General features: G+C 37.3%; 2 protein-coding genes across 5 annotated transcripts in view; one reads left to right on the top strand and one right to left on the bottom strand.

Moving 5' to 3' along the window:
• The first annotated feature begins 636 nt into the window (after positions 1-636).
• Positions 637-13,143, top strand: LOC148837397 (coiled-coil domain-containing protein 68-like). Its single transcript, XM_088911574.1, has 10 exons — positions 637-902; positions 3,345-3,458; positions 3,725-3,802; positions 5,570-5,704; positions 6,958-7,083; positions 7,903-8,031; positions 8,339-8,433; positions 9,668-9,773; positions 10,573-10,656; positions 13,011-13,143. Exons 1-10 carry the CDS (start codon positions 900-902, stop codon positions 13,089-13,091), a joined length of 951 nt encoding a protein of 316 aa, XP_088767700.1. The 5' UTR covers positions 637-899; the 3' UTR covers positions 13,092-13,143.
• Positions 13,144-17,520: 4,377 nt separating this feature from the next.
• Positions 17,521-24,344, bottom strand: part of rab27b (RAB27B, member RAS oncogene family) — a 66,624-nt gene continuing 59,800 nt past the window's right edge. For all 4 annotated transcript variants that reach the window (XM_088911576.1, XM_088911578.1, XM_088911577.1 and 1 more), the window contains exon 6: positions 17,521-24,254. In XM_088911576.1, the coding sequence (XP_088767702.1) occupies positions 24,068-24,254 (187 nt within the window). In that variant the 3' untranslated portion in view covers positions 17,521-24,067. The remainder of the gene's footprint in view (positions 24,255-24,344) is intronic.

The raw sequence follows: 24,344 nt of genomic DNA on the forward strand, positions 1-24,344 counted from the left end.
TATACCTAGTTTACACTCTTCATCTAGGCCCCATTTCATGTACACGTTTTCCTTCAGTTTTAAATTACATTGTCTTCTAAAATGACTTTGTCACACCTGGATGATTAAACATTCAGAGTCTAGATCAAAGATACCTGCCGGCAGTGTGCTTAGCTAAACAGACATTTCTGTAGACAACCTCACTTTGTGTCAATAGTTCTGCGTGAGTAATGTTTGCGTAGTCATAACTTCAGAATTTAACCAAAATGAACTACTCAAAATGCGCTTTGCTCACGTACAGTACTGATACAGCTATGTGCTTCCAGTCACCTGCAGTAACACTAAAATTAAGTAGTTCAGGTGGGCAGCTGCATCAGCATGCATAGACTGCAAAGGAACAAGTAGTAGGTTTATTCCATGCTGAAAAGAGAAGAAAGAAGGAAGAAACTTACATACTAAAATTAAGCCTACAGTATCTAGAAGGAGTTGTTGTTTGCTGTAATTAGGAACAGACCTGCACATTTGTTGCTAAGCTACCAGATACTGATAGGATTCAGTCTGCACCACACCCCATAGACGTTCAAAACAGTGAGCAACTTGGGATGGGCTTTACCTTTACACATATTCCTTCGTCTACAGTTTCTTTTGCGTAAGTGTGCACTCACATTTGGGACTGAGCTTTGTCAATGCGCCCTGCTGCAAACTGATCTTTTCCACCGGTCAAGATGAGACCTGGCCACAGATCAAGCCAGAAGTGTCTGAGAGGCTGTCAGGTGTGAAACTAATATCTTGGTTTTCAGGTGCAGTTCGTACAGAGAGACTGAACACCTTCTACTTAAAACTGGATTACACAGCCTATTCATTGCAAGCCCAGGATTATTGCTGAAGAACTGCTTTACAAAAATAGAATCATTACAGCTATGGTAAGTGCTTGTCACTTTTTGATGTACTGTAGGATTTGACATGCTAAAAGTTAACTTTGATAAAGCATGTGAGCTTTGATATAGCTTATTTACAGTCTGTTACAGTATACTGTGTGGTTATTACTGCCTATTTTAGACTTGAAGTGCACAAGTATGTAATAGTACTGTTTTTAATTTTTGTTTAATCTGATGTTTACAGTGCTTAATAGCTTTCTGACAAGAGGTAGTTGTTTGCATCTTGTAATACAGTATAAATGCACTGTTACAGCACTGTTTCATGGTTTGAAAGGCGACTGCAAGGCAATCGCTATAGCATAAATGCATAAAAACTACATATGTTGATGCCCGAAGATGGCTCCACAGCAGAAACATTGTGTTTCCTTTCTTCTCTTTTCAGCATGGAATAAACCTATTACTTGTCCCTTTACATGTGTATACTGTGTAAATAACATCCTGCATATTTATACATACATTGTTGGGTCATCTACTGCATTTATTTCACATATACGTACTGATTGCAGTGCAACATTCCTCCTGAACAAGATATTATGATCAGAAATATTCGTGTTTTCAAGGACTTAAGAGTAAAATGTTATACCACAACATTTTTACCAGTAACATCTTGAAATGCGGAAAGCTAATATAATCATTCTGAAATCTAGATACTAGTTTTATATTGGATACTAGTTGGACATTTCATTAACCAGGGATGTTATTAAGATTTTAGTTCTTATACAAAGGCCTTTCAAGCTATTTAAACAATCCATCTTTGGACTGAGCCCTCCTACACATGACATTTTTGCTTTAGACACACATTAGTATCATGTAACTTTACGTGTAAAATAATTTGCTATTCAAATGTAGACAGGTACAGAGCAGATCAGGTATAAGACTGAGAAATTGTTCACTAAATTAAGGTGGAACTTAAGGGAGATGACACTATACAAGCCTAGAGTGGAATCGAACCAGAACACCAGGTTTAACACCCAGTCTCTTTCCAAATGTGCCATGGAATTTTAAAAGAACAAGTAGTCAGACCTACAGTAGGTTTACTGTCTCATCTCAAGAAAGATACCTGCTACATCACAGTGTCCCCCCATCACCACAATGGGACTCCGGTTTAGAAATTTTAGACCAATGAGAAAGGTGTCACCCACTGGTCCATCAACTCCTTTACAGCAGCTGCTGTACCTGGTTTTTCTTAAAGACTCCCATCGCAACACAGACAAGGCCCAACTTTGCTTAGCAACCAAGAGCTGATTAGATCATGATACAAAGTGGGAACAGTGCTGTAATGATTGGGAGGAAACACAGATCACTGCTGTGCACAGCCTAGAAGGGCTACAGTGAAGCATTTCACTCTTTAGTCATTGGAATACTGATTTACACCCTGTATATTACAATATTGTGAACTGTTTTCACAAGTTCTTGTGATCACCTTTGGCTTTATACCTTGCTTATGCAGGAGTCCAAAGTTGCAGTACATAGACTGGAAGTAGGAATCATCACAGACGTTTATTGCCCTGGCAATGCTGGTGAAGGCCACAGATCTGCAGTCTAAGGGCCCTCTTACTAAATTAGGTGTGCGATAGCCACCAATAAGATAGTACATGGCTGATTAGGAGTAGAGAGCTGGCAACTTTGATGCTAAAGGGAGTCTGATCATGATGACTAGAACATCTCATGGTCGTGCATATAGCAATTAGAGCATCACGTTCCTGATCCAGGGTGTAATATTCTACCTAGCTCATACCGTTTTATTGGAGTTAAGTGGACTATCCAACTTGTCTACTGCTCCCAGGGAAAGGAACACTAGAGCATATTCTTAGTACCTATCAAAAAGGGCCGAGAGATGGACCTTACAGCTGGAGTCATTACCAGGTCCTTAAGATCATTGCAGATAAAATCTGCACAGGTATCAGCAACAGCAAGTATTTCTTTCCTACCAAACAAGCCAAGATTTTAATTAGAGCTGGAGAGCAACTGAGGAAAGAGGGCTAAGTACTAGGGAGTTGTTAGTGGTTCTTGCAGGAAGGGCTGGCTGGCTAGTGTGTACCCATTGAAGTAGGGATTTGCAGAGTTGTCCCTCTACAAGCATTATGGCATGATAGGCACCACAGGGTAAATAAGAGACATCAGTACGGCCACAGAGGCAGCAGAGAAAGCCTCAAGATAGCTCTGAAGTGATATCCGGGGATCAGTTTGATGCCACCTGGACACAGTCTTGGCCTGATCAGCTTCAGATGGGTCACCTGGGTGAGGGTGTCTGAAGTTGAAAGAAACAAAACACCTGCTGATCCCAGGTTACATCACAGGATCGTGTTCCAAGCGCAAGGAGAGATGTATGTGCCCATAGAATTAAAATAATTTATTTTTCAGAAAATAGAAAGCAAATTGACAGTCTCTCTGACTCGTGACACCATTGTCCTCTTTTGTTCTCAGGCTGCAGTGACTTCCCTGGTAGTGCTGGAGTGTGATTCTGCCCCAGGACAGGAAGACAGTCTGTATTACAGCCCCTTGTCCTATATCAGAGAGGAGACTAACTACATTAGAAAGGTAAACTAAGATACAGTACAATGACAGTCTTCATTTGAAAAGCTGGTAATTGATTTTTACCTCCAATAATAAGAATAAGGGTGTAGTAAGGGCTAATGACACTGATTGGAAGATTTTGGTCTTTTAAAAAACCAAACATTTATAGTAATTTTGCTGACAGACTGACCTCTTATATATGAAGAGTATGTTTTAGGCTCACGTGAAAATTAAAATTATTATGATAATAATTATTAACATAATTGTGGCTGCTGTGTCTTTCATTTTAGATCCGCTCTGCACTGGAAAAAATACAAGTTTTTGAAGATGAAAGGGAAGGGTGTAAAGGATGGAAAAGTGGACCAAAGGTATAATGTAAATGTGATTTGATAGTACAAAGTACTGACAAAGTCAAAGCAGGTAAAACAAACAGTAATGCAGCTAGACCTTTAATTTATATAGCACATTTCTGCTTCAGATAAAATGTAAAAATGTAAAAACGAGAAGTCAAGGAAGATACATTTATAGTAGTGGAAGGTGATAGGATAAGTGTTGGTAAAGAAGTGTTTAAGATCTCATTTAAGATCATAAAAATTGGAATTGGGAATGGGACTGGGAAAATAAATCAATTAAATGACCAGATAATTAGGGGCAAAATGCAAGAAGTTACACCAGGATGTTATTGTGATCCATAACTTGGAATAAAAGAAACATGGCTAACAGAGAATGATGGTAATAAATACAATGTTAGTGGATACATAGATCTGCAAAGAAACAGGACAGACAGAAGAGGTGGAGGTTTAGTCCTATACATCAAAAGGACCATTCGGACACAGGAACCTAACCAAGATAAATTGAGGGTCTCAGAAGCAATAGGAGCAAGACGCACCTACCTGGCACAAAACCTGGAGCAATTGAGTCTTTTAAAAATATCAGGGGAAGTAATACAATACAGAAACTTAGGAAAGACATTGTATATTAAACAATAATAAAACACAGGTGTTGCAGGCATTAAAGCACTTAAGATACAGGAATCTGTAGTGTCTTGATGGTATTTTACCAATTGTACTTAAGGAAAATACTTTTCCAGTGATCATTCAAGACAGGAGTTATACCAGCTAACTTGTGAATGCTAATGTATTATCCATCCATAAAAAGGATCCACAAAACGTAACCTACTACTTAAAAACCAAAAAGCCTTACTTCTATTACATACAAGTCTGTGTAAACAATTAACATTTTTAGTCTCAAACAGAGAAGTGTCACAAAGCGTTTTTCAGGACCCTTTGCAGACAATAAAATCTGGAAGGGAGTGCAGCAAACATGGGGAAAGAAGACTAGGAACAGGGCAAGCAGACGAACGGGGGGGGGGGGGGGCGTGGCCAAGGCAAACAAGTCCAAAGGGAGTCCGTAGGAAAATCCATGGGTGATCAAAAGTCCAGAGCCGGGTAATCCATCCATGACAGACAAGACAGGAGTTAAAAGCTGGAGTGGGATCCGGCGAAGGGTCGAGGGGATAAAAGGGTAACAGGGCCAGGCGCTCCCAGCCCTGGACCCAGATGGTGAGGACGCCGTTGCAAAGCCTATGCCGTTGAGCCTCTCCTGGACTCGCGGGTGGGCAGGCTTCCGGGCGTCCATCTTCCAAAGCTGAGCCTGGATTGGTAGGAGTGTCTGGCTTTTATAGGATGGGGGCTGGAACTGGAGGCAGGCGCAAAAAAATCAAAGACAAACATGAAAGAGCCCGAGCGTCCTTAAGAGGAGGGGCTTACAGTCGTGACAGGAAGACTGTGAGGGTTCCTGATTCAAGTTTTCAAAAACCTCAGAGACAGTAAGTCAACTTAATGGATTTTTTGCTATGCACAATTGCTATGATGAAACATGAGACACTACTTTACATAAAAGGTTGTGTGAGGGTCTAGAACAGTAATTTAGTCAAAAGAGATAGCCTGGTGTCATTCAAGAAAAGGCTGTGTAGGATTTTCAGCTCAATTACCTAGAAATCAAATGAACTTGATGGGCCAAAGTATCTCCTCTCATTTGTAAACTCTAATTCTCTTATCTGTTGAAGGATTATGAAAGCTTAACTTAAAAAGGCTTTGATTTCCTTTGTTTTTGTCTACATTTGTGAAACACAGACTCATTGCTTGAGAGATGTCCCAGCTAATTGGAGCAGTCTTTCCACTCGACACCATCAAGTACTTGAAGATCTCAAAGTCAAAGAAATGCAGCTCTCCCATATTCTTATGGAGAACCAGGAGCTGGAGATTAAGGTAAACCTGCTGACTTTGTTCTGGTGCACTGAATGAAGTTGGAGCCTTTCCTCAGTTGCTAAGAATGTGATACACATAAAGAAAGTTGCAGTTATTTAGGAAAAATGTGTTAAAGCAGTCATCTTAAAATTGTTTCTTGCTGTTTTGTCTTTGTTAACTAAAGCCCATAAGGCATTTGCCCAAGTGCTGGTTTAACTCTATGATCCAGACGTCCTATCCAGCCTGTTATATCCAAAAAAGTGAATGACTGTACGGTATATGGTGTTACGTCACTAGCCAAGTGTGACCCAGGTATTTCAAACAGCAACATGGCAGAGATGCCAGGTGTCTGCAAGCTTGCAGTAACATCAGCAAGACACAGACAAGACAAGAACCAGGGCTACCTCTCTTGTAGAGCACTACAGAACTTGCAGCATGCCAAAAAGGTAAATGGGTCTGACAGGTGGAAGTGTCAGCAGAACAAGTGTGTGAGCCTCACTTAGCCAGTGCAATACAACAGTCATAACCAAAGTCTTAAGCAATGGGCTATTGCAAATGAGGTGGATATTGTGACAATTTGCTTAAGACTGTCACAGTGTTCTAGCAAGACTTGTTAAACCAGATGGAACGTTTGCTGAGAGCAACAGCACATTTATTCAAATTCATGTAATTACATTTGCCTTTAAAAGGAGCATCAAGCAGAGAATGAGACCCTGATGGGAGAAATGGGAAAGTGAGAATTTACAGGGTGGACAGTACAATACTAGTAAATATTGAAAATGAATTTTGCTTGCATGATATGTCTTATTTTACTCATTAGCATTATTCATAGCTTTAAGGTCTAATATTTATTTTCCATTGATGCTTCACACAGAGTAAATGGTGTGTTGAGAGAGCACTGCTATGTTGTTTGCATTTCTGTGCATACATTATTCTGGCAGAAAAAATGAAGGTGCAGTTCTTCATTAGCACTTTATATTATGTAAAATACAGTAGGTCTGTCTGGAAGAACACATCGCATTGGTACTTTATTTTCTTCTTTCTTCACAGCATAACTATTTGCGTTACGCGAATGTTAAAGCTTAACACATACCAAAAATCGAATCTTTAGGAGCGGAAATCTTGCTGCGGGAAAATCTGCTGTATTTCAATAAGAAAATCTTGAACCCAAGTTCACAGTACAATATGTGTACCAGTCGCAGTAGGCAGGTGTATCAGAACACCCCCTGAATGGGGGTAATTATCTCTGCCTATGGCATTATCCTCTGCCCTAGCTCGAAGCATCCCGAGAGGCAGGAGCAGAAGCCTTGAGAGATGCTGCAAGAAGGCTGTTTGACACCTACCAGTCTCGCGCAGAAGAGATGAGGGAGAGACACGTCCAGGAGAAGCAGACATTGCAGGTAGCATGTGTCATTTCTCTTGGCCCTTCATGAAAGGCGCGAGCCATTAACACTGTCCGCAAACAAACAGAAATGTGCACAGCAGTGTACAACAAGGGATATTTCACCTCCCTGCTGTTACTAGCCTCTATTGTTCATTCAGACTACCATTGGACAAAATAGGTATTTCATTATGCTGACTACATTCTCTGTAAATATATTTAAGAAAAAGGGCATTTTGAAATTTAGCAGAGACTTGCTGAGCGAAACAGCTAAGGGTCAGTTGGCGATGCTGCCCCACAGTTCTTAGGGTATGACTCCAGCCTGGGGTGCCTTGTGTGTGGAGTTTGCATGTTCTCTCCGTGGCCATTCTGACCCCGTGGCTGTTTTCACTGGGTCCTCTAGTTTCCTCCCACAGACCACAGATCTGCTGTCCAGGCTGTGGTGTCTCAAAATTGTCCCCGTGTGGACTGGAGTCACATGCTGTGGTTTGTCCTGGCTTGTGACCATTGTGTCCTTGATCAACCAAGAGTTGAGCTACTGTAAGTAGTTATTGAAAACGGAAAGTTGAAAACTCACTGATCTGAAGAGCCTCAGATTTCCCTTTGAAACAGATAAAGAACTATCTCTTGGAATACCAAATTTAATGGAAAACAAAAATGTTCTTGTATATGGGTTAGAGTTACGATTTTCCCTTTGTGAACCACATTAAAATAGAAACATCCACCAGATATTAGGGTGTAACTCAGAAGACGTTTATTGTGAAATTGCAGCTGTTCCTTATAATGTTACTGCATTTTGCATTTTCATGGTCTTTTTTACTTTTTTAATTCTGGTAAGGGTTGGGCATTAGATCTGGAGCAGAATTTAAGAAGAAGCCTGGAGAACCTCCACAATTTGGAACGAAACCTTCAGGAAAAGGAAGAGAGAATCTCAGAGATAGAAAAACTAGTGGGAAGGATGGAACAGGCAAGTGCAAAATCTGTTTTTACATTGAAACCAACCATCATTTCAAACATTTCAATTTACTACTAATCTAAAATATTAAATAGAACTTGTTATTAAGACGTATATCTTGATGTATTGACAAAACAGTATTTTTTCTCTGTGCACTACCTTACTGTGAAGTTTTCTTCTGAAAACCAAGACTTATTGATGTTATTGCAAAAAAAAATAGTAAGAATTCCTGACTTTGTGACTGGAAATATAATGAAATAATATTAGAATTCTGCTTGTGTCCTGTAGGTTAAGTTTGGTGTGTTGTAACATATTGCAGGAGAAGACCGTTTTGACAAAGAAAAGAGATTTAATAGAACATGAAACCAGATGGAGGCTGTCACTGAATCATAGCCCCATTCCTGAAGCAGAGAGGTATGTACATTTGCTTTGATGGGTGACATGATCCTGCACTCTCTTTGATTAATTCAAGCAGTGAGATTCATATTGTGCACTCTGTGAGACGTGCTAAATAGTAAATGTTATTAATTGCTCACCACAGAATTGTTTCACCTGAATAAAGTAGGTGCTCCCTTTTAAGCAAAACCCACAAAGGAAGGTAACAACAGAAATCATGTAAACAGCATTGTCACAACAACAGTTATAAAAATGTACAAAATAACCTCCATCAACTGAGAATTAACTCTATGAAATGTAGTGTTAAATGTACAAATCATACTGTTATATCCTTATAAAATACAGAATTTAAAGTAGTCGCTCAAACCAAGCAGCTGAAACTAATTATAGACTAAGATTCAGACTGAGCTGTTGTCTTATTAAGGCCATTCAGATCTTTAACGAAGAGAAGGAGCCATTAGCCACTGAGAAAATGATTATTCCTTTCAAGAATCATGGCTCTGGTGGAAGTGTCAAAGAAATGGTGAAGGTTATTTCACATAGTATGAATGACCTGTGATAAAGAGGGCAAGCTGTCCTTATGATTCCATTTATTAGTAGAACAAATCCATTACTGATCATGCAATGAACAAATAGTGTTTAGAGCTATTTTTGTTCCTACAGTATAGTGCCATCATTAGTTACTGTACAGTACATTATCAGTTAAAATGAGTGAGCTAGTTCCAGAGGCAGTCATGCATGCCCAGGCTACAATGTGCTTCACGGATAAGGCCCTTTTCCTCACTTTGGTAAAGGTTATCTTGGTCTCTTTTGTCCATAAAATGTAAAACTCTTCTGGATCCACGGCAGCCTCTGAAACTGGCTCACTGATTTAAAATATATAAAAATATAATGAATATTATATTGTTATTCATATTAATCCAGTGATCACAAATACACATTCCTTGACTGTAAAAAACAAACAAACAATAGTATTAAAAATAAGACAATAGTCTACTATATAAAAATAGTAGTAAAAATAAAAATTGTGCTTTTCCATAAAAATATTCAGTATAGTCCTGCATAAAAATTACAATGACATAATGTAATCCCACTCACCCCCTGTTTTTGAAATTGGCAATTTATAGTCATGAAGTAAGGCAATGAAACATGTTTATTAGAATAGGATACACCATATTAATGCTGGCAGCCATTTGAAAATAGTACTGCACCACACAGTGTTCCATGTTCACTGTTTTTACTTTGATTCTAGTTTAAGGAACTGCTTTACAGAAGTGAGTACCCTCCAGGAGAAGATCCATCACCTAGATGACATGATCCTTAACCAGAACAGAAAGCTGCGGACTTACATACAGCAAGTGAGACTGTTAAAGCTTTTTCTTTTCTGTTTTGAATCCCCAGCGTAAAAAAAATGAGAGTATGTGCTAGGTCTGTGTGCTAAATAAATCTAGCAGAAGGTTTGCAGCAAAGCAAACACTGATTCTCATAATCTCCAGCGTCTTGTTTATTGATGACTACATATTAAGAAAACTAAGAATTTCTGAAAAGCACTTAAACACCCACTCAAATTATGGAATAAAATTACAATTCAGAAATACTTCGAAGGATTTATTTACTACCGATGTGCATGAGTTGCTGAGATCTAGATGAGTGATTAAGAGGTCGGCACAGGAGTCATGGTCCTGGAAATCTACAGCCCACAGGCAGTTTAGAGCTATACTGGACTCACAGAGTTATGCAGGCACAGTGGTCCAGCAGGATCAAGATTTAACACCCCTCATTTATTGGCATGAAAAGCTGACCCACTGCTCAGGGCAACAGTTTACAGTATCACCCTACTGCAGTTCAGTAGGATGAAACTATGCTCCTAAATGGTATTTTGTAAATGGAACAGAATATGGCTTCATTTCTGCTTAGACAGGACTGACACAATTACTGTACCTGACATATTTCACAGTCTCCTTTCCATATTCTAATGAATGTGCTTTCATGGAGCCGAAAGATCCTTGACATTTATTTTCTCTTTGCTAAGAAAGAAAGAAAGGGGATATCTGAACAATAGATTATTTTTCAATTAGCATATTAAAGGAGCCATCAACATGTTCCATTTTTTCTGTAATGTAATCAGTTTTCAAACCCTCAGTGTAATGTTTTCAGATAGAACAGCTGAAAAAGGAGCTCTCGGCACAAGACAATGCTGTATGGACTCTTACTGAAAGACTACACTCCTTGGAAGCAAAGGTGAGGTTTGAAAAAGTGAAAGAACACATTTCATTGTATTGTATTCTGCACAATACTAAGCAGGATTTGAACAAAATGAGTAATACTAAAGAAGGTCCAGTTTTTTTTTCCTTGACTTATGATACCTACTGTACGTTAGCATTTGCTTGATTAGAAGGAGAACCATCAATGTATTGTACCAGGCCAAGATAGAACTTTAGAAAAGCATGAAGAACATGCAGATAAACATGATAAAATTCTCTACACTTGCCATGTTTGTGACTCAGAATTCCATGTCAACTTCAACATAATTTCACTTTATAAACCACTAATTTTCACTCCCTCATCATGAAAGTCCATTGTTTTTTTAGATTTTCCAATCTTTACTCTTAATAACTTCACTTTAATCAGTTGTTCACGTAATTGGACAATATTACCACTGATTCTATGTTTTTACTCACCTTGAAGATGATAAGTTATGTATCAGTCCAGGTTGACTGTGGCCCTCCAGGCCCAGGAATGAATATATAAATTATAAACAATGCTTTATGGTGAGCCTAATCCTAGATGTTCGAAAAGGCTTAAAGTAAACCTAGATCATAAAAGTATAAAATAATGTTTGATAACACAAGAATCACAATAATACAGAATAAAGACATTTATTTAATGTCTAAAGACATTCTACTTAGAAATGGTGCTCCTCAGATAATGGTCATTGATTATGATTATGCAATTTCCTTGTCTTGTGGCTGTATTTGATCTAACTAAATCCAGGGCATTAGCATTATTATACATACTATGTACAATTAGAAAGCCGCACAGTGGTGAACCAATAAGAGCAAACTAGTCCCATAAACAATTTGAACAAGAACATATTGAACAGAACAAAACCCATCTGATAACATGATCTCCTCTGAGGGGATGATTTGTTAAAACATTAATCTTTAACTCAGAACATATTGGAAAGCTTTGCTCTTTTAATTAAAATACAAAGAGTTGCTTTAGGCTTAAAAGGATTGCATAGTAACTCTAATGAAAGCAACCTGGATGGTGTTTCAAATTAGACCATATATACAGTATACAGTATATGGATAAGCACTGTTACCAAGTTACCAAGGTGCCATAGTTTGGATGAGATATTAAACAATGTTCCTGACTATTTGGTCATTAAGGTTCCCATGGCAGTTTTTGAAGGAGTGTGGTTTTTAATCCTGGTGCCCTGGCTAAATTTCATTCTGGGTTTGAACATCTGGCCTACCCCTTGTATGTCCCCCCTTATTTAAATTGGTGAAGCAATTTTTCACTTGACTCACTGTGTAGAGATGCTGTTGGACTGTAATGGCTGCTGTGTATCGCTCAAAGGGGTGCCTGTACTTCAGTGGTAGATAGGCTAGGTCCCCCTCTATATGTAAAATCCTTTGTTGGAATTAAACATGCTATGTAAATGCCATTATTTATTACCAATTACAGATGTTCAAGTTTCTCAACTGAGGAATTCCACATTGTGTACAGTAGTAATCTGATATTAAAGAAGGATGAATCTTGCTTTAGTGCAGAAGTGCCCTGGAACTAAATATTTTGTGGAAGGATATTATGAGACAACACATCGCCTTAATGTTTCCATATTACATTTTATATTCCTACTACTGTTTTAATACAACTCCACTAAACCATTATTGATTTTTAAACATAGGCAAAGTCTTTCTAATTTATGACATGCTGTTCCTAAAGCATTTGTCAAATTGTGGAATGATTTAGTCTGTCTTAGTAATGTCTTTTGTTCACGGCTATTGAAATGGGGAATGGCCAATAGTAACAGATTAACATTAATTTTTGCTCACAAAAGTTATGGGTCTCTCGAGTCTCTCGATTGTTAAAACAAGTGTAAAAACGTGTTTTTACACTTGTTTCAACAATCGAGACTTTCTGTAAGTAAGAATTCCATTGTACGAGTACATGTACCGGTTACATAAGACAATAAAGTTCAAGTTCAAGTTCAAGGGGGGTACAGTATACAGTAAGTGGTGAATTTTATGCTTTCTTTATTCACAGTCTTTATTATTTAAACTGAAATAATAGTTTATCATGTTTCTGCAATGTTTCTGCAAAGCAATTGTTTCACTGTGCTGTTTATGTTGCTGATTTTGTGCTTAAATAAAATGATAAAGGTTCTCAGTAAAAAGAATTGTATTTTCCAAATATACTATTAGGACCCACATTTTGTGATTGTGGGGTACAGTATACCGAATCTCAGTTTTTATTTGAATAACATAATACATCTGACAGCAAATCTGAAGGAAATATTGTACTATAGATTTTGATATTAGCTAATCTCCATGCTTGATTTAATCTGTCTGCATGTACTGTTTTAACAGAATAAAGAACTGAAGTACAGTGTGGAATTCTGGACCAGTCAGCAACCTAAGAAGGTCTCTGTTGGTGTTTCAGTCACATAAGATTAGGCACAACTGTTTTAAACCTTCAGCTCAATTGAGTATGGAGGACGCAGAGGTGCCAATGTGCACATGCTGACCCAACAAAATATGTATTTTTGATGGGAGTTTTCATTAGTACATATTTAATTTTCAAGACGACAGAATGAAAGGAAACATTTACCCAACTACACTCATATAAAGTAAAGTGCCTTTGCTTCAAGGAGACAGTTTACTAGTGGAGCATAATATTTTTATGAAGGGGTTTACTTCATAAATTATTTGTTAATTGTAATTTAAATGATTTCTGGTAATAGAATGATTTGTGCATTTCAGTATCACATATTCAAAATGATCACCATCTGCTCCAGCTCTTCACTCAATGTCTGTATGTTTGCCAGTCCCTTCATATGCTATAGAAAAAAATGGTGGGTGTTTTTTTTGCAAGAGATGTGCACACAGATGGTGGGTTCATAAAAAGCAATCATGAAGTTGATCTTTTGGAAATACCATTTATTCAACAATACAAATATTTGTAGAACATGATGCATGCCAAGATGGGCATTGAATTGCTCTCATTCCAGGTATTAAATATCTTTAAAATCTATTCAAAAAACGAATTTAACAAATTGACTCAACATAAAGAAGAATATATCTGCTGGCATTACAAGAGGCTAAAGACATCTTAAATAAAGGTCATTCCATATAAAATCACCTGTTGACCTTACCCCCTTTTTGATTGTATGAACATTTTCATATATGTTTGCCCATGGGAAAAACAGATAGACTGGACCTGAATGGCCAACTATTCAAGAGAACAGAGGTGCTGAGAACTGACCCATTTTAGACCTCCCACTCTACAATAAGATATCCATATTCTCATCATTGATGAACATAGAAGGGTGATTTTGATATTTAGGTCTTATTTTCCCTGTTGCAAAACTATTTGACACTCAAATATACCAAAACATGTAAACTCAGATTTTTATTATTTTACCTACGTCCTAATTTAGACCCTAGTTTACATCTGAATTTTTTGTGTTCTTCCCATGCTGTGTTGAGACACAGCATACACTTGTATAAAGGGTGTCCACGTGTATAAAGTGAATAAAGTGAAGCCATGTGACTGTCAGATTCACTTTTTAACTTGCTCGGTTGCTTTGTAACTATTCTTCCAGGGGTTTTGTTGCTTGCTTCTCTCTTCTCCTAAACTCAGGGTGGACAGTATGTCCTGCCCATTACTGTGGCTGGCTCCACAGATGTCATCACATCTCCCAAATCTACACTGATTTGATCAGCTAGGGAAGGAAAAGCACATAATCCTGGAGGTCCCTTTGGGTGCCATCGGGTTCAATTCTACCCATGTTGCCTTGGTAAAACAAACTTTGATTCAGAAATCGGCTGAATGTCATGACGATTTGGTGTAACAGGCAAAGTTTTTGCCTAACTGGACCACAGCCTGAGAAACCTGCTCTTAACAAGCCATTGCGCAGTTATCCTATGTCTTGCGAATGAGTCTTGTGTCTCCCATGGGCATACATTTATGAAAATCTTTATTAAAATCAAATGGTGTGAGGCCAAAAGCCAGCACTCTTTGATTTATTTTAAGTGTAATGATCCAAAACTTTATCTGCTTTGAACATTATTTTAGTATAGTTGTGTTGGGTGACTGGCACAAAGAGAGGACTACTTTTTGAATGTGCCTAGCCCTATCAGTTTAAAATATTGGATGTAAAACAGAAATATAGAATACTGGATATAAACTGCATTATATATAGACATGGAAAATAAAAATAATTGTCTGCAGTTTTCCCTTGCATACAGCACCATTATACCAGTCTACCCTAAAGCTTTCCACAAGGCTATTTATCAAACAAAAAAATGAATTGGAAATATGGTGTAAAAATATTTCTGTCAATTCATATTGATAACACTGAAATATTTTCTGGCTCATTTTGAAGCTCCATATTTTGGAATGCTGGCACCCTCCCTCAAAGATAAGGATGTTCTCTCAGCAAAACGGCTAAAATTTTCAAACTGGTTAATGCAGTACTGACAATCTCATGGTGTATTGGGGAAAATGGAGGACACTGGGTAAAGGGGGTAAAGGTTATCCACCCTATTTACAGAGATCTAGCTCCACAGGGCTGAGAGAGAGCAGGACACTTGTAAAAGATAGGCTAGGCTCTCAAGAACTGTGAATATATTTACTGAAGAAATCAATGTTTCTGTAAAAAAAATGTCAGTAGTGACTGAAAACATCCTGTCTTACGCCACGTGCATTAAATCAGCTACAGTATATATATCAAAGAAAAAGGAGTGATCTCTGTGATGTTAGAAGAATGTTAGCCACAAAAAATGATTTTATTTCACAAATCACAAATTTATCCTTTCATCATACTTGTGTTACAGATAATGATATTTGCTAACCTTGTACAGAAGAATGCAAATAATTTGAGTTTGGCTGTTGCCAGGTTGATGGAATAATTGCTTACCATCCAACCTCACAGAAATAAGGTCATCAGAGACTGCCATTTGTCTCAATGAATCAATTTTTAAATCCTTCTCTGCATGAATGCGAACCAACACATTATTGATCCAGCTGTCAGAAGGTGGTATTTCCCCTTCTTAACCTGCTTCAAATCAATAGCCTGCAATAGTTCCAATAGCAGCAGCACATCGTCTGTTGTCATGAAGTATTACCTTAAGATGTAAAGCTAATAATGGCATGCATATATTCTGGGAGTGACGTGGGTGTGTATCACAACGCAATATGTTCTTTGATCCTGCTGGTCAATACTGATTGTGCATCCTCAAGTATCTAATACAGGTTACTTGTGATCAGAGGAACTGTCTGAAAAATAAAAGTTGTGGAAGTAATTTGTACATTTTCTGGGAGAAAAACGTTTTTCAATGACCTTGTGTCAGTTTTGCCACATGACATCAGGATTTGAAGGAACCTTTTGGAGTAAGTGAGGCTTCAGTTGTTACCCAGGATTTATGCACCTTTTGTTCTATCAAACTCTATGAAAATAAGCAGTCTTGAAATACCTGCATGTGCTGTAATGTAGTCTACACGTGCTGTCGAGTGATACAACCAGGTAGATCACATCTATGCAAATAATCGTATATTTCCAGTAACTTCATGTCTCCTGTGAAACAGTATTCATAATCACAACTATATAAAAATGCAAAAAACATGTTTTATAATGTATTAATGTATGATTAAATAAACTAATCTCCAGCCCTTTAAACAATTTAGAAAATATTTCTAAACATCTGATTGTTATAGCTGTTAGGTGAAGTCAGCCCATGCGTTGTTTTTAACTGTATATTGGGTCTCACAGAGGATGCAGCTATAAATTTGGGAATAACAATATCCAATTACTGTACAAACTAGAGTAAGAAAAGTGATGAATAAAGATCATACGAAATAGCTTTGCTTTGACTTCAGAGTTATTTGTGTTGTCATGTATGTACTCTTAAAATCAATTAAATAATGATGACAGATAAAGAAATTCACCCTGCATTGTGTAGAAGTTGTAGTATTTTTTGGAGGCTGGAATTGAAAGATTTAAAACTGGACATATTAGAATTGGAAAAGTAGCATTGGAGCCCAAACTTTGGTAATAAATTATTTTGTTTCAAGCAATGTAGTTAAAGAAGGGAAGTGGAACTAAGCTGAATAATTATTCTTGTTTAAGAGAATATATAATGATATGCATAGAGGGTAGTCAGGAGGATTATGCTTATTTAATACTGTTGTTTAAAGGGTTTTTGCAAAAGTGTTTTTTGAAACAGTTTTGAATGTTTGAATGAAAACAGAAAACTATTTTTTGACTGGTACTATTAGTACAGTACTGAGGACAGAAGATTAACATTAATTTGACTGCATACAGTATATGTGTAAAGAGATTTTTCTTTTTAAGTATCTGGTTCACAAAAGTGGTAGTCATTTTTTGTAAATTCTGCTATTTTCTAAATGACGTAAAGCTTTAACTTCACAAATGTATTCTTTGCATTAGAGGACATTACAGTGTTTTTCCAATACTGACAAGCTTAATATGTACATTTAGATTCTGTAGATATATTTTAAGTAGTTGTCTCATTCATTCATATTTCACATAAGGCTGTCTGAATTGCTTAGCCTAATAATATGTATCATCTCAGATTTTTAATACAACTTATAATAAGGATACCCTTAGACACCAAATTAATATAGAATCTATTACCATCTACAGTTCAGCTGTTTCCCCTTTATATGTGGACCCTCAGTAATTCTGTACTGACTATGTTAGTATAAAGAATATTATTGTTATACAACACTGTTAAACATAGTATGTTTTTAGCAAAGTTTGATTCTATCCTAGTATCGCTAACCTTTCCTTTTCAAATTTTCACGTCCGAACCATCCCAACAAAAACATCTCAAAAACTTTCAGGAGGAATAAATATGGACTTGTGTTTTAAATGTTTTATTCAGTAACAAAGAAAAAACAATTGAATTATCAACACTTTTTCCAGAAAGTTTATTAATACCACAACAATCTCATTTAAGATTTAATGTTCCTTTCTAAGTTTTCTCACGCTGAAATGTGGCTTTGGATGATTTAAAATTATTTACAAGTTTCTACTGAAGTACTTCACGATTGCTTGCAACAGTCCTAATTACACCACTGATGTCCAACTGGACGTCCAGCAGACAGATGGTAGATATAAAGCCTCCTCTTTCCTGAATAACAGTAAATAAGCAAAAAAATAATAATGTCTATACATTGGAGTTTAGTATTCCAAAATAGTTCTGTAAATCATAATGCTGTACCTATAAATATAATCATTCCACACTGAGCGAATACAATGTGCTATAAACAAACCCCACTAAAAAAAAAATTATTCACTGAGTTAAGTTAGCCATTCTCTTCTCTCACCCGAAGAAGGCTCCACAGCCAAAACGTTATCTTTCTGTTCTTCTCTTTGCAGCGTGGAATAAACCTTTACTTGTTCCTTCACTGACTTAAGCCTACTAACAACCACAAACACATCTGATAGCATTATACAATGCCACACTGTAGTATGAGTGCAGAGCACATCCTAAACAATACATTCTGTATTGACACTCCACTCAAAGCACTTTACAGGTAATGAGGACTCCTCTCCACCACCAATGTGCAGAAACCCACCTGGACAAAGGAGGCAGGAACATCTTATCTGCACAATAAAGTCTGCCAGAGTCTCAAATAGATATCTCTGTCAATAATGCAAGTAAGTCTGTAGTGCAAGCAAACTGAATTAGAGATGGGACACGAATCAACAATCTTCAGAATATATAAAGAACACACAACCACAAGGTTTAAATTCAAATGAAAACAGCTGACATCTTTCTAATAATGCTATTAATATAAAGTTTGCTGAAAAGAGGCCTTTTGTAGCTCATTCTCTTAAATTACATCTATTCTTATATTTAATTCTCTGAAATGATTATTAATAATGAAAGAACAGGACAGAATGTGCACACCCTGTGTGTATGCTGGGTAAAACCCTGAATGAAAAATGACACTCTGCATCATTAGGTGTCCAGGCAAAGTCTGTTTGTCTTAACACTGAATATATAGAAAGGGTCCTGACATATGTATGTGGCATGCCAGTGTCCCTGTGGCTAGAGATTAAGATTTATCATACTTACAAGTGAGAATACATTCCGTGGTGCTGCCACACAGTGATAATGGGTGCTGTAAAAATACAGTATGCTAAATTGGTAATTCACAACAAAGTTCTGTTTCATAAAAGCACAGTGGGTTTTTAAAACTTTATTTGCTTGATTAAAAAAGAAACAGAAATACCTTGAGTGAGTCAACTTTGGAGATGAAAATGCTATCCGAATCATTTCATGAACGAGCAAAACCCACTCTGTAGAAATTTATCCTGAAATGCACTGCAGTGCTTCAAAAACATTCAACAAGTGTATACTTTGCCACAAAACACCCTTCAATCAAGTTGTCAAATCAAACAAAACTATTTTACTATTTAACAGTGCAACATCATGTTTTGTCAAAGCAACAGCCATCTGTAGGGAACAACAGATACCCACTGAAATTAAAGGGATACATTTATCAGATCTATAGATAATATAACACTGACTATATCAAAGCTCATCCTCAGGTTGCTCATGCTAAAGATGCACTGAAATACGTTTAGTACAGCCTGGCAAAATATTAGTGCACACACTTAAGAAATTTCAGGCACATCAATATTCAAAGCATATTTTTTCTTCAAATACATAAAGAACATTACAAATGCTCAAAATGTTTCTCTGTTAAGATAATGAAAATTTTAAATCTGCCATATGGTTACGTATATATTTATATATTTTTTTGCTTCACTTTATATTCTGATGCATTAAAAATATTCAGTAGGTCACAACTCTTACAAGTATGTTTTTACATGAAATTATTGGTCACACAGCATCACAGGCACATTACGGAGAAGAGATTTTCCAGACAATGTAAACTTTTAAGAATGGCTATGAAGTCCAAAGGATGACATAAAACAAAGAAATGTTAGGTTTTTTTTTCAAAATCACGCTTCTTTTCAGCTTTAAATATCAATTCAGCAAAGTGCTGATACCCCATAACAAGACAGCCCAGCAGCTCTGCTTTGGCAAATTTCACAAACAGACCTGTGCCTAAACCAATAGTTACAGTAGGCTTCATACTTACACGGCACAGTACTGAACCATTCATGCAAAAGAGATACCTCGAAGAGATAACAGCAAAGGAAACATAAATGTTTACTCTTAAACAGGATGCTCCGTGCATTATTTGGGAGACTGTGGCAGTGGAGGAGTTTCCATGCTTTTCCACATTCGACACGTTGCTTAAACAAGAAGAAAAATGGCCCTGCAGCCTGTGAGGTTTTCACTGTCATGAAAGTGAAGTGGACTGTCTCATCCCACTCGATGTCACGTGAGTGAAAAGGACTGATGTACAAATTGATCACGCACAGAGATCTCATGCTGTTTAGGTGAAAAGTCGTGACGTGAACAAAGAAGGTGCACACAGACTCGCATGCTGAAATGCATGAGGTGTCGGGTGACACCTCACTTGAGTGCAAGTGTTTCAGTGCTAGGCTGGTGTAATAAAGCTGTGAATTGCAAATCTGCCATGCCTCCTCAGTTTTTTTTGACTGCACCTGCCTAAATTGTCTGCAAATGTCACTGATGGAGTAAATTACATCTGCACTAATTAATAATGACCTTTAATCATGACATTTCTAAATGAAAGAAAAAAAAATTATACTTAACCTCGCGTTATAAAATTGGACTACCCAATCCAGCTAGGTCATACAGGTCACATCGCTGCAAATGAGTTGGGATATTCCTTCTGTGCATGCTTCTGAAACTACTGTAGCAAATGAAGGTTTCGATATGCATAAGGTGGTGGATTTCCCATGTTTTACATCATTCTTACAAGTAAATGAATAATTGATTCCTTTCCCTCCCTGTGACTACAATCTACTTGTATAGCGCAGTGGTTCCCAGCCCTGGTCCTCCAGAAACTGGTCCCGGTTTGTGCACCAGCAGAGTTCTCAATCACTGACTTATTGATTTCAGTTTTGTTTGGGAAATCTCTTCAAATTTCCTTTTAGCTCTTAAAAGGTCAGATAAGGTTAATGACTGGTATTAACCGTGCATGAATTTCTGAGTTTCAGAACTACCTTCATTTTGATGTGTTTCTTGAAAGGCAAACTAAAGGTAAAAAGAAGAAGGAAAACTGAACTGAAGAAAAAAAAAGTGCTGTGGGTATCTGTCATTTCCACCTGTAAGAGATTTATCAACTCGTATGAGCTGTTTAGTTAGTAATAATGGGAAGAAAACTGAGAAGAGCAGAAGTAATCAGCATGGTGACATTATTGGAAAAAAACATCCTTTAAGTAGGTTATTACACTAGCAAGGAATGTTCCTCCAGGACCAGGGTTGGGAAGTACTGCTCTAGAATGGTGTTCCCAAATGTGCAGACACACAGCCTCTTCACATGTAAAACAGTACACATGGAAACCGTCCCACACAGAGAATCCCCTGAACACTAAACACTGTTGGAGGAACTGTCCAAGTACCCTTTAATTTAGTCCCTGAATGGAAACTGAGGAGTCAGATTTCCATCGGTACCTGGAAATGTGATGAATACAGCTTGAGCATCCCTCAAACTTCAAACTAATGCGCACATTGTGCTATTTGGTACCAATCTGACACAGAGCTGCGTACAGAAATGTGTTAAAATGTCAAGATGAAAGATACAGACTAGAAATGAAAATAGAAATTAAAGGATATTATGCTACAGAAACAAAACCACAATTGTTTTAGTGCAGAAAACATTTTGTACACCCTGGTCCCTAATACCCTTTAACTGAGTTTTGAACAGTCCTTGGTTACAGTCCTATTATAGATGTACAAAATACCAGACATCCATCCATTCATTTTCTAACTGCTCCTTCCGAATCAGGGAGCCAGAGCCTAGCCCAGCAAGCAAGGGGAGATAAATCCTGGATGGGTTGCCAGTCACAAACACAGGCACACACTCCCTTACACTCCCCCCGGTGTAAGCTTTTCCAGAATCCAATAAACCTACCAGCATGTTTCTGATCTGTGGGAAAACTGGAGCTCCCAGAGAAAACACACATGAACATGGGGAGTACATACAAACTCCATGCAGATGGCACCCCAGGAATTGAACCCAGGGCCCCAGCGTTGTGAGGCAGCAATGCTCACCACTGCCCTGCTGCCCTAAAATACCAGACTTTTGATGTTGAATTCAAAAACTTAAATGGTTCTTAAATTTAAAAAAAAAATGAAAATCAAGAGGGCATGACACTGAAGAAGACACCTCCATAAAAAGAACTGGAAAGTGAGAACTGCAGAAATGTATTAACACAATCTTCTCAGAAGGCTACTCTAGCTGGAGTGTCTGATGTCAACACGAAGAACTTTTGAAGTTTCTATATACTTTATATACCATAGTTGCACATATTGGTAGGTCTGTATTCTCAATCGCCATCCCAAAACGATGATTCTTGCAAAGACTAATCGACCTGAATTGTTTGCCCAGGAACACATCACGTATATTTCTACTCTCAAAGAATGATGGAAATCCAATCCAGAGAATGTTTTTTATAATATCTGGTTGTCCTCAAAAAATAAAGTGATTTTTTAAGACATTAGAAGCACTTTGCATGAAGCACCACTTACCATGCTGATGAAATCAGATGTATTGAACTTTGCACTAAGAGGAAGTTATTTCAGTTTACAGAATTACAAGGGATCAGTGAAAGTTTTAAAAAATGCCGGTACTGTAATTTCAACAAATGTTTAATGTATTACGCCGTTTTCTGCAAAAAGTTTATTAGATAAAACTGAAGTTAATCTTGTTCCTAGTGCAAAATCAAGTACATCCAATGCATAATATTTGCTCTTTTAAATCCATCTAAGGTTTATTTTTCAATCATATCTCCAGGTTTTACATTTTGATTTCATTAACTCATAATTTTATACTCTCCACATTCACAAAAATGTCATGTTGGCTTCATTGAGTCTTAAAACAGTAATATGCATAAAAACACAGAACAGATATAACATATCTAGGACGTCTGGTAATGCAAATAGATTTTTTGTCCTTTTACATTTATTATTTGAAAAACAGATAAAGAAATATCAATTCATTAATAACTTTCCTATATCTCCAGAAATGAAAAAAAATAAACAAAAGTAACAAAATGTTACTAGAAACATTCAAAGTGTAGTAACACAACCATACATCAAGTCAGCTGTAACTTATTTCTGATATGTGGAATATCACCAATGCCAGGTGATATATATAAGTATTTTGCAAATGGAAAGGTTCATGTGTGAAGGCAGATAATGATGTATTGGCCAAATGAAAAAAAAAAAAAGAGTTTTTGGCACATAGTAACAGCAATTATTCCAGGCAATCTCCTTACATGAATATATAATTTGAATGCTTTTGTTTTTTTAAATGGTTCTAATCAGTGAATAGCACTAAGGCTCATTCCACCCCATATTGTAAAAAATGGCTAACAGCAGGCTTAGAGTACACCCTTTTCTGTCAGTTGCCAGACATATAGCAAAATAAACTTTCCTGCCAAAGAGACATATTTATGTAATTTACATTTAAAACCAGATATTTGATTGGAGACTTGATGAAGTATCTCAGTTGTTAACCATGTTTGCCCGTTACCTAATTGGCACTGAAGGTTCAGCTACAATCTGTAATGTGGTCTACTAGTCAAAGTACGTTTGGATTGCTGAAGCCTGGTCATTACGAAACTAATAAAACACTGCAATATTATCATCTGTGCATGTAACTGTTATTTACTTGCTTTTTTCAGCTTTCCAGTTTTCTGGAAACAAGAAGGATGCACATCTAACTTTTCTATTAAAAGGAAACGCAATATAACTAATAACCCAATGAGGGAAATATTGTAAACCTTGCTGGCAGTATTTCAGCATCGGTCACTGCCACGCCATCTTGCTCACAACCTGGAATGTCTAATAAAGGCAATGTCATGCACATCTCATGAAAGTCACGGCAGACAATACAGGGGTTGCAGAAGGACCAGTCCTCCGAAGAGACAAGACAAATATTTGAACTATTAATGGCAAAAATAAACTTCTTATATAAGTTTTTTTTTTAGTGAAGGATCTCACTTCAATGTCTACTGAGTCGTGTTTTTCAAAAAATAATCTTACTCCAGGAGGGATGGGAGAAGGGGTAAGGATACATTTCTGTAACAGTATAGTATCATAAATATTCACAAATGATACCCAAGATATCTGTCAAGGAATCATGAGAGGCCAATTGTAATCCTACATGGTCTAGGGCAGCTGCCAGTCTGCATGGCTAGCTGTGTTTGTTTACCTAGACAATTTGTTTTGTTTTTTTTTATTTTCTGTCCACAGATAGGCTTCTCTTTACAGAGGAGCGATGCAGTCTAACAGGCACACTTTCTCTCAGCAGCAGGCAGGGGCTCTAGCTTTCCAGAGCCCCCTCCATTGGGTGACTCCTGCTGGGTCTTCTCCACACACTGCTCCATGCGCTTCATCACCAGATCGAGCAGCGTGATGACTGCCTTGTCAACCTCGGAACCCGTAGCTGCACTGGTTTCAAAGTAGGGTATTCTGTCAAAAGTGGAGAAAAAAAAGAATACAGACATCCTTATTACTTTGCCATCAGAAAGCTCTGGACAAACTGTGTACACTGCAATGATT

Source organism: Atractosteus spatula, chromosome 3 (genome assembly GCF_055471065.1).
Source record: "Atractosteus spatula isolate fAtrSpa1 chromosome 3, fAtrSpa1.hap1, whole genome shotgun sequence".
Taxonomy (NCBI): Eukaryota; Metazoa; Chordata; class Actinopteri; order Semionotiformes; family Lepisosteidae; genus Atractosteus; species Atractosteus spatula.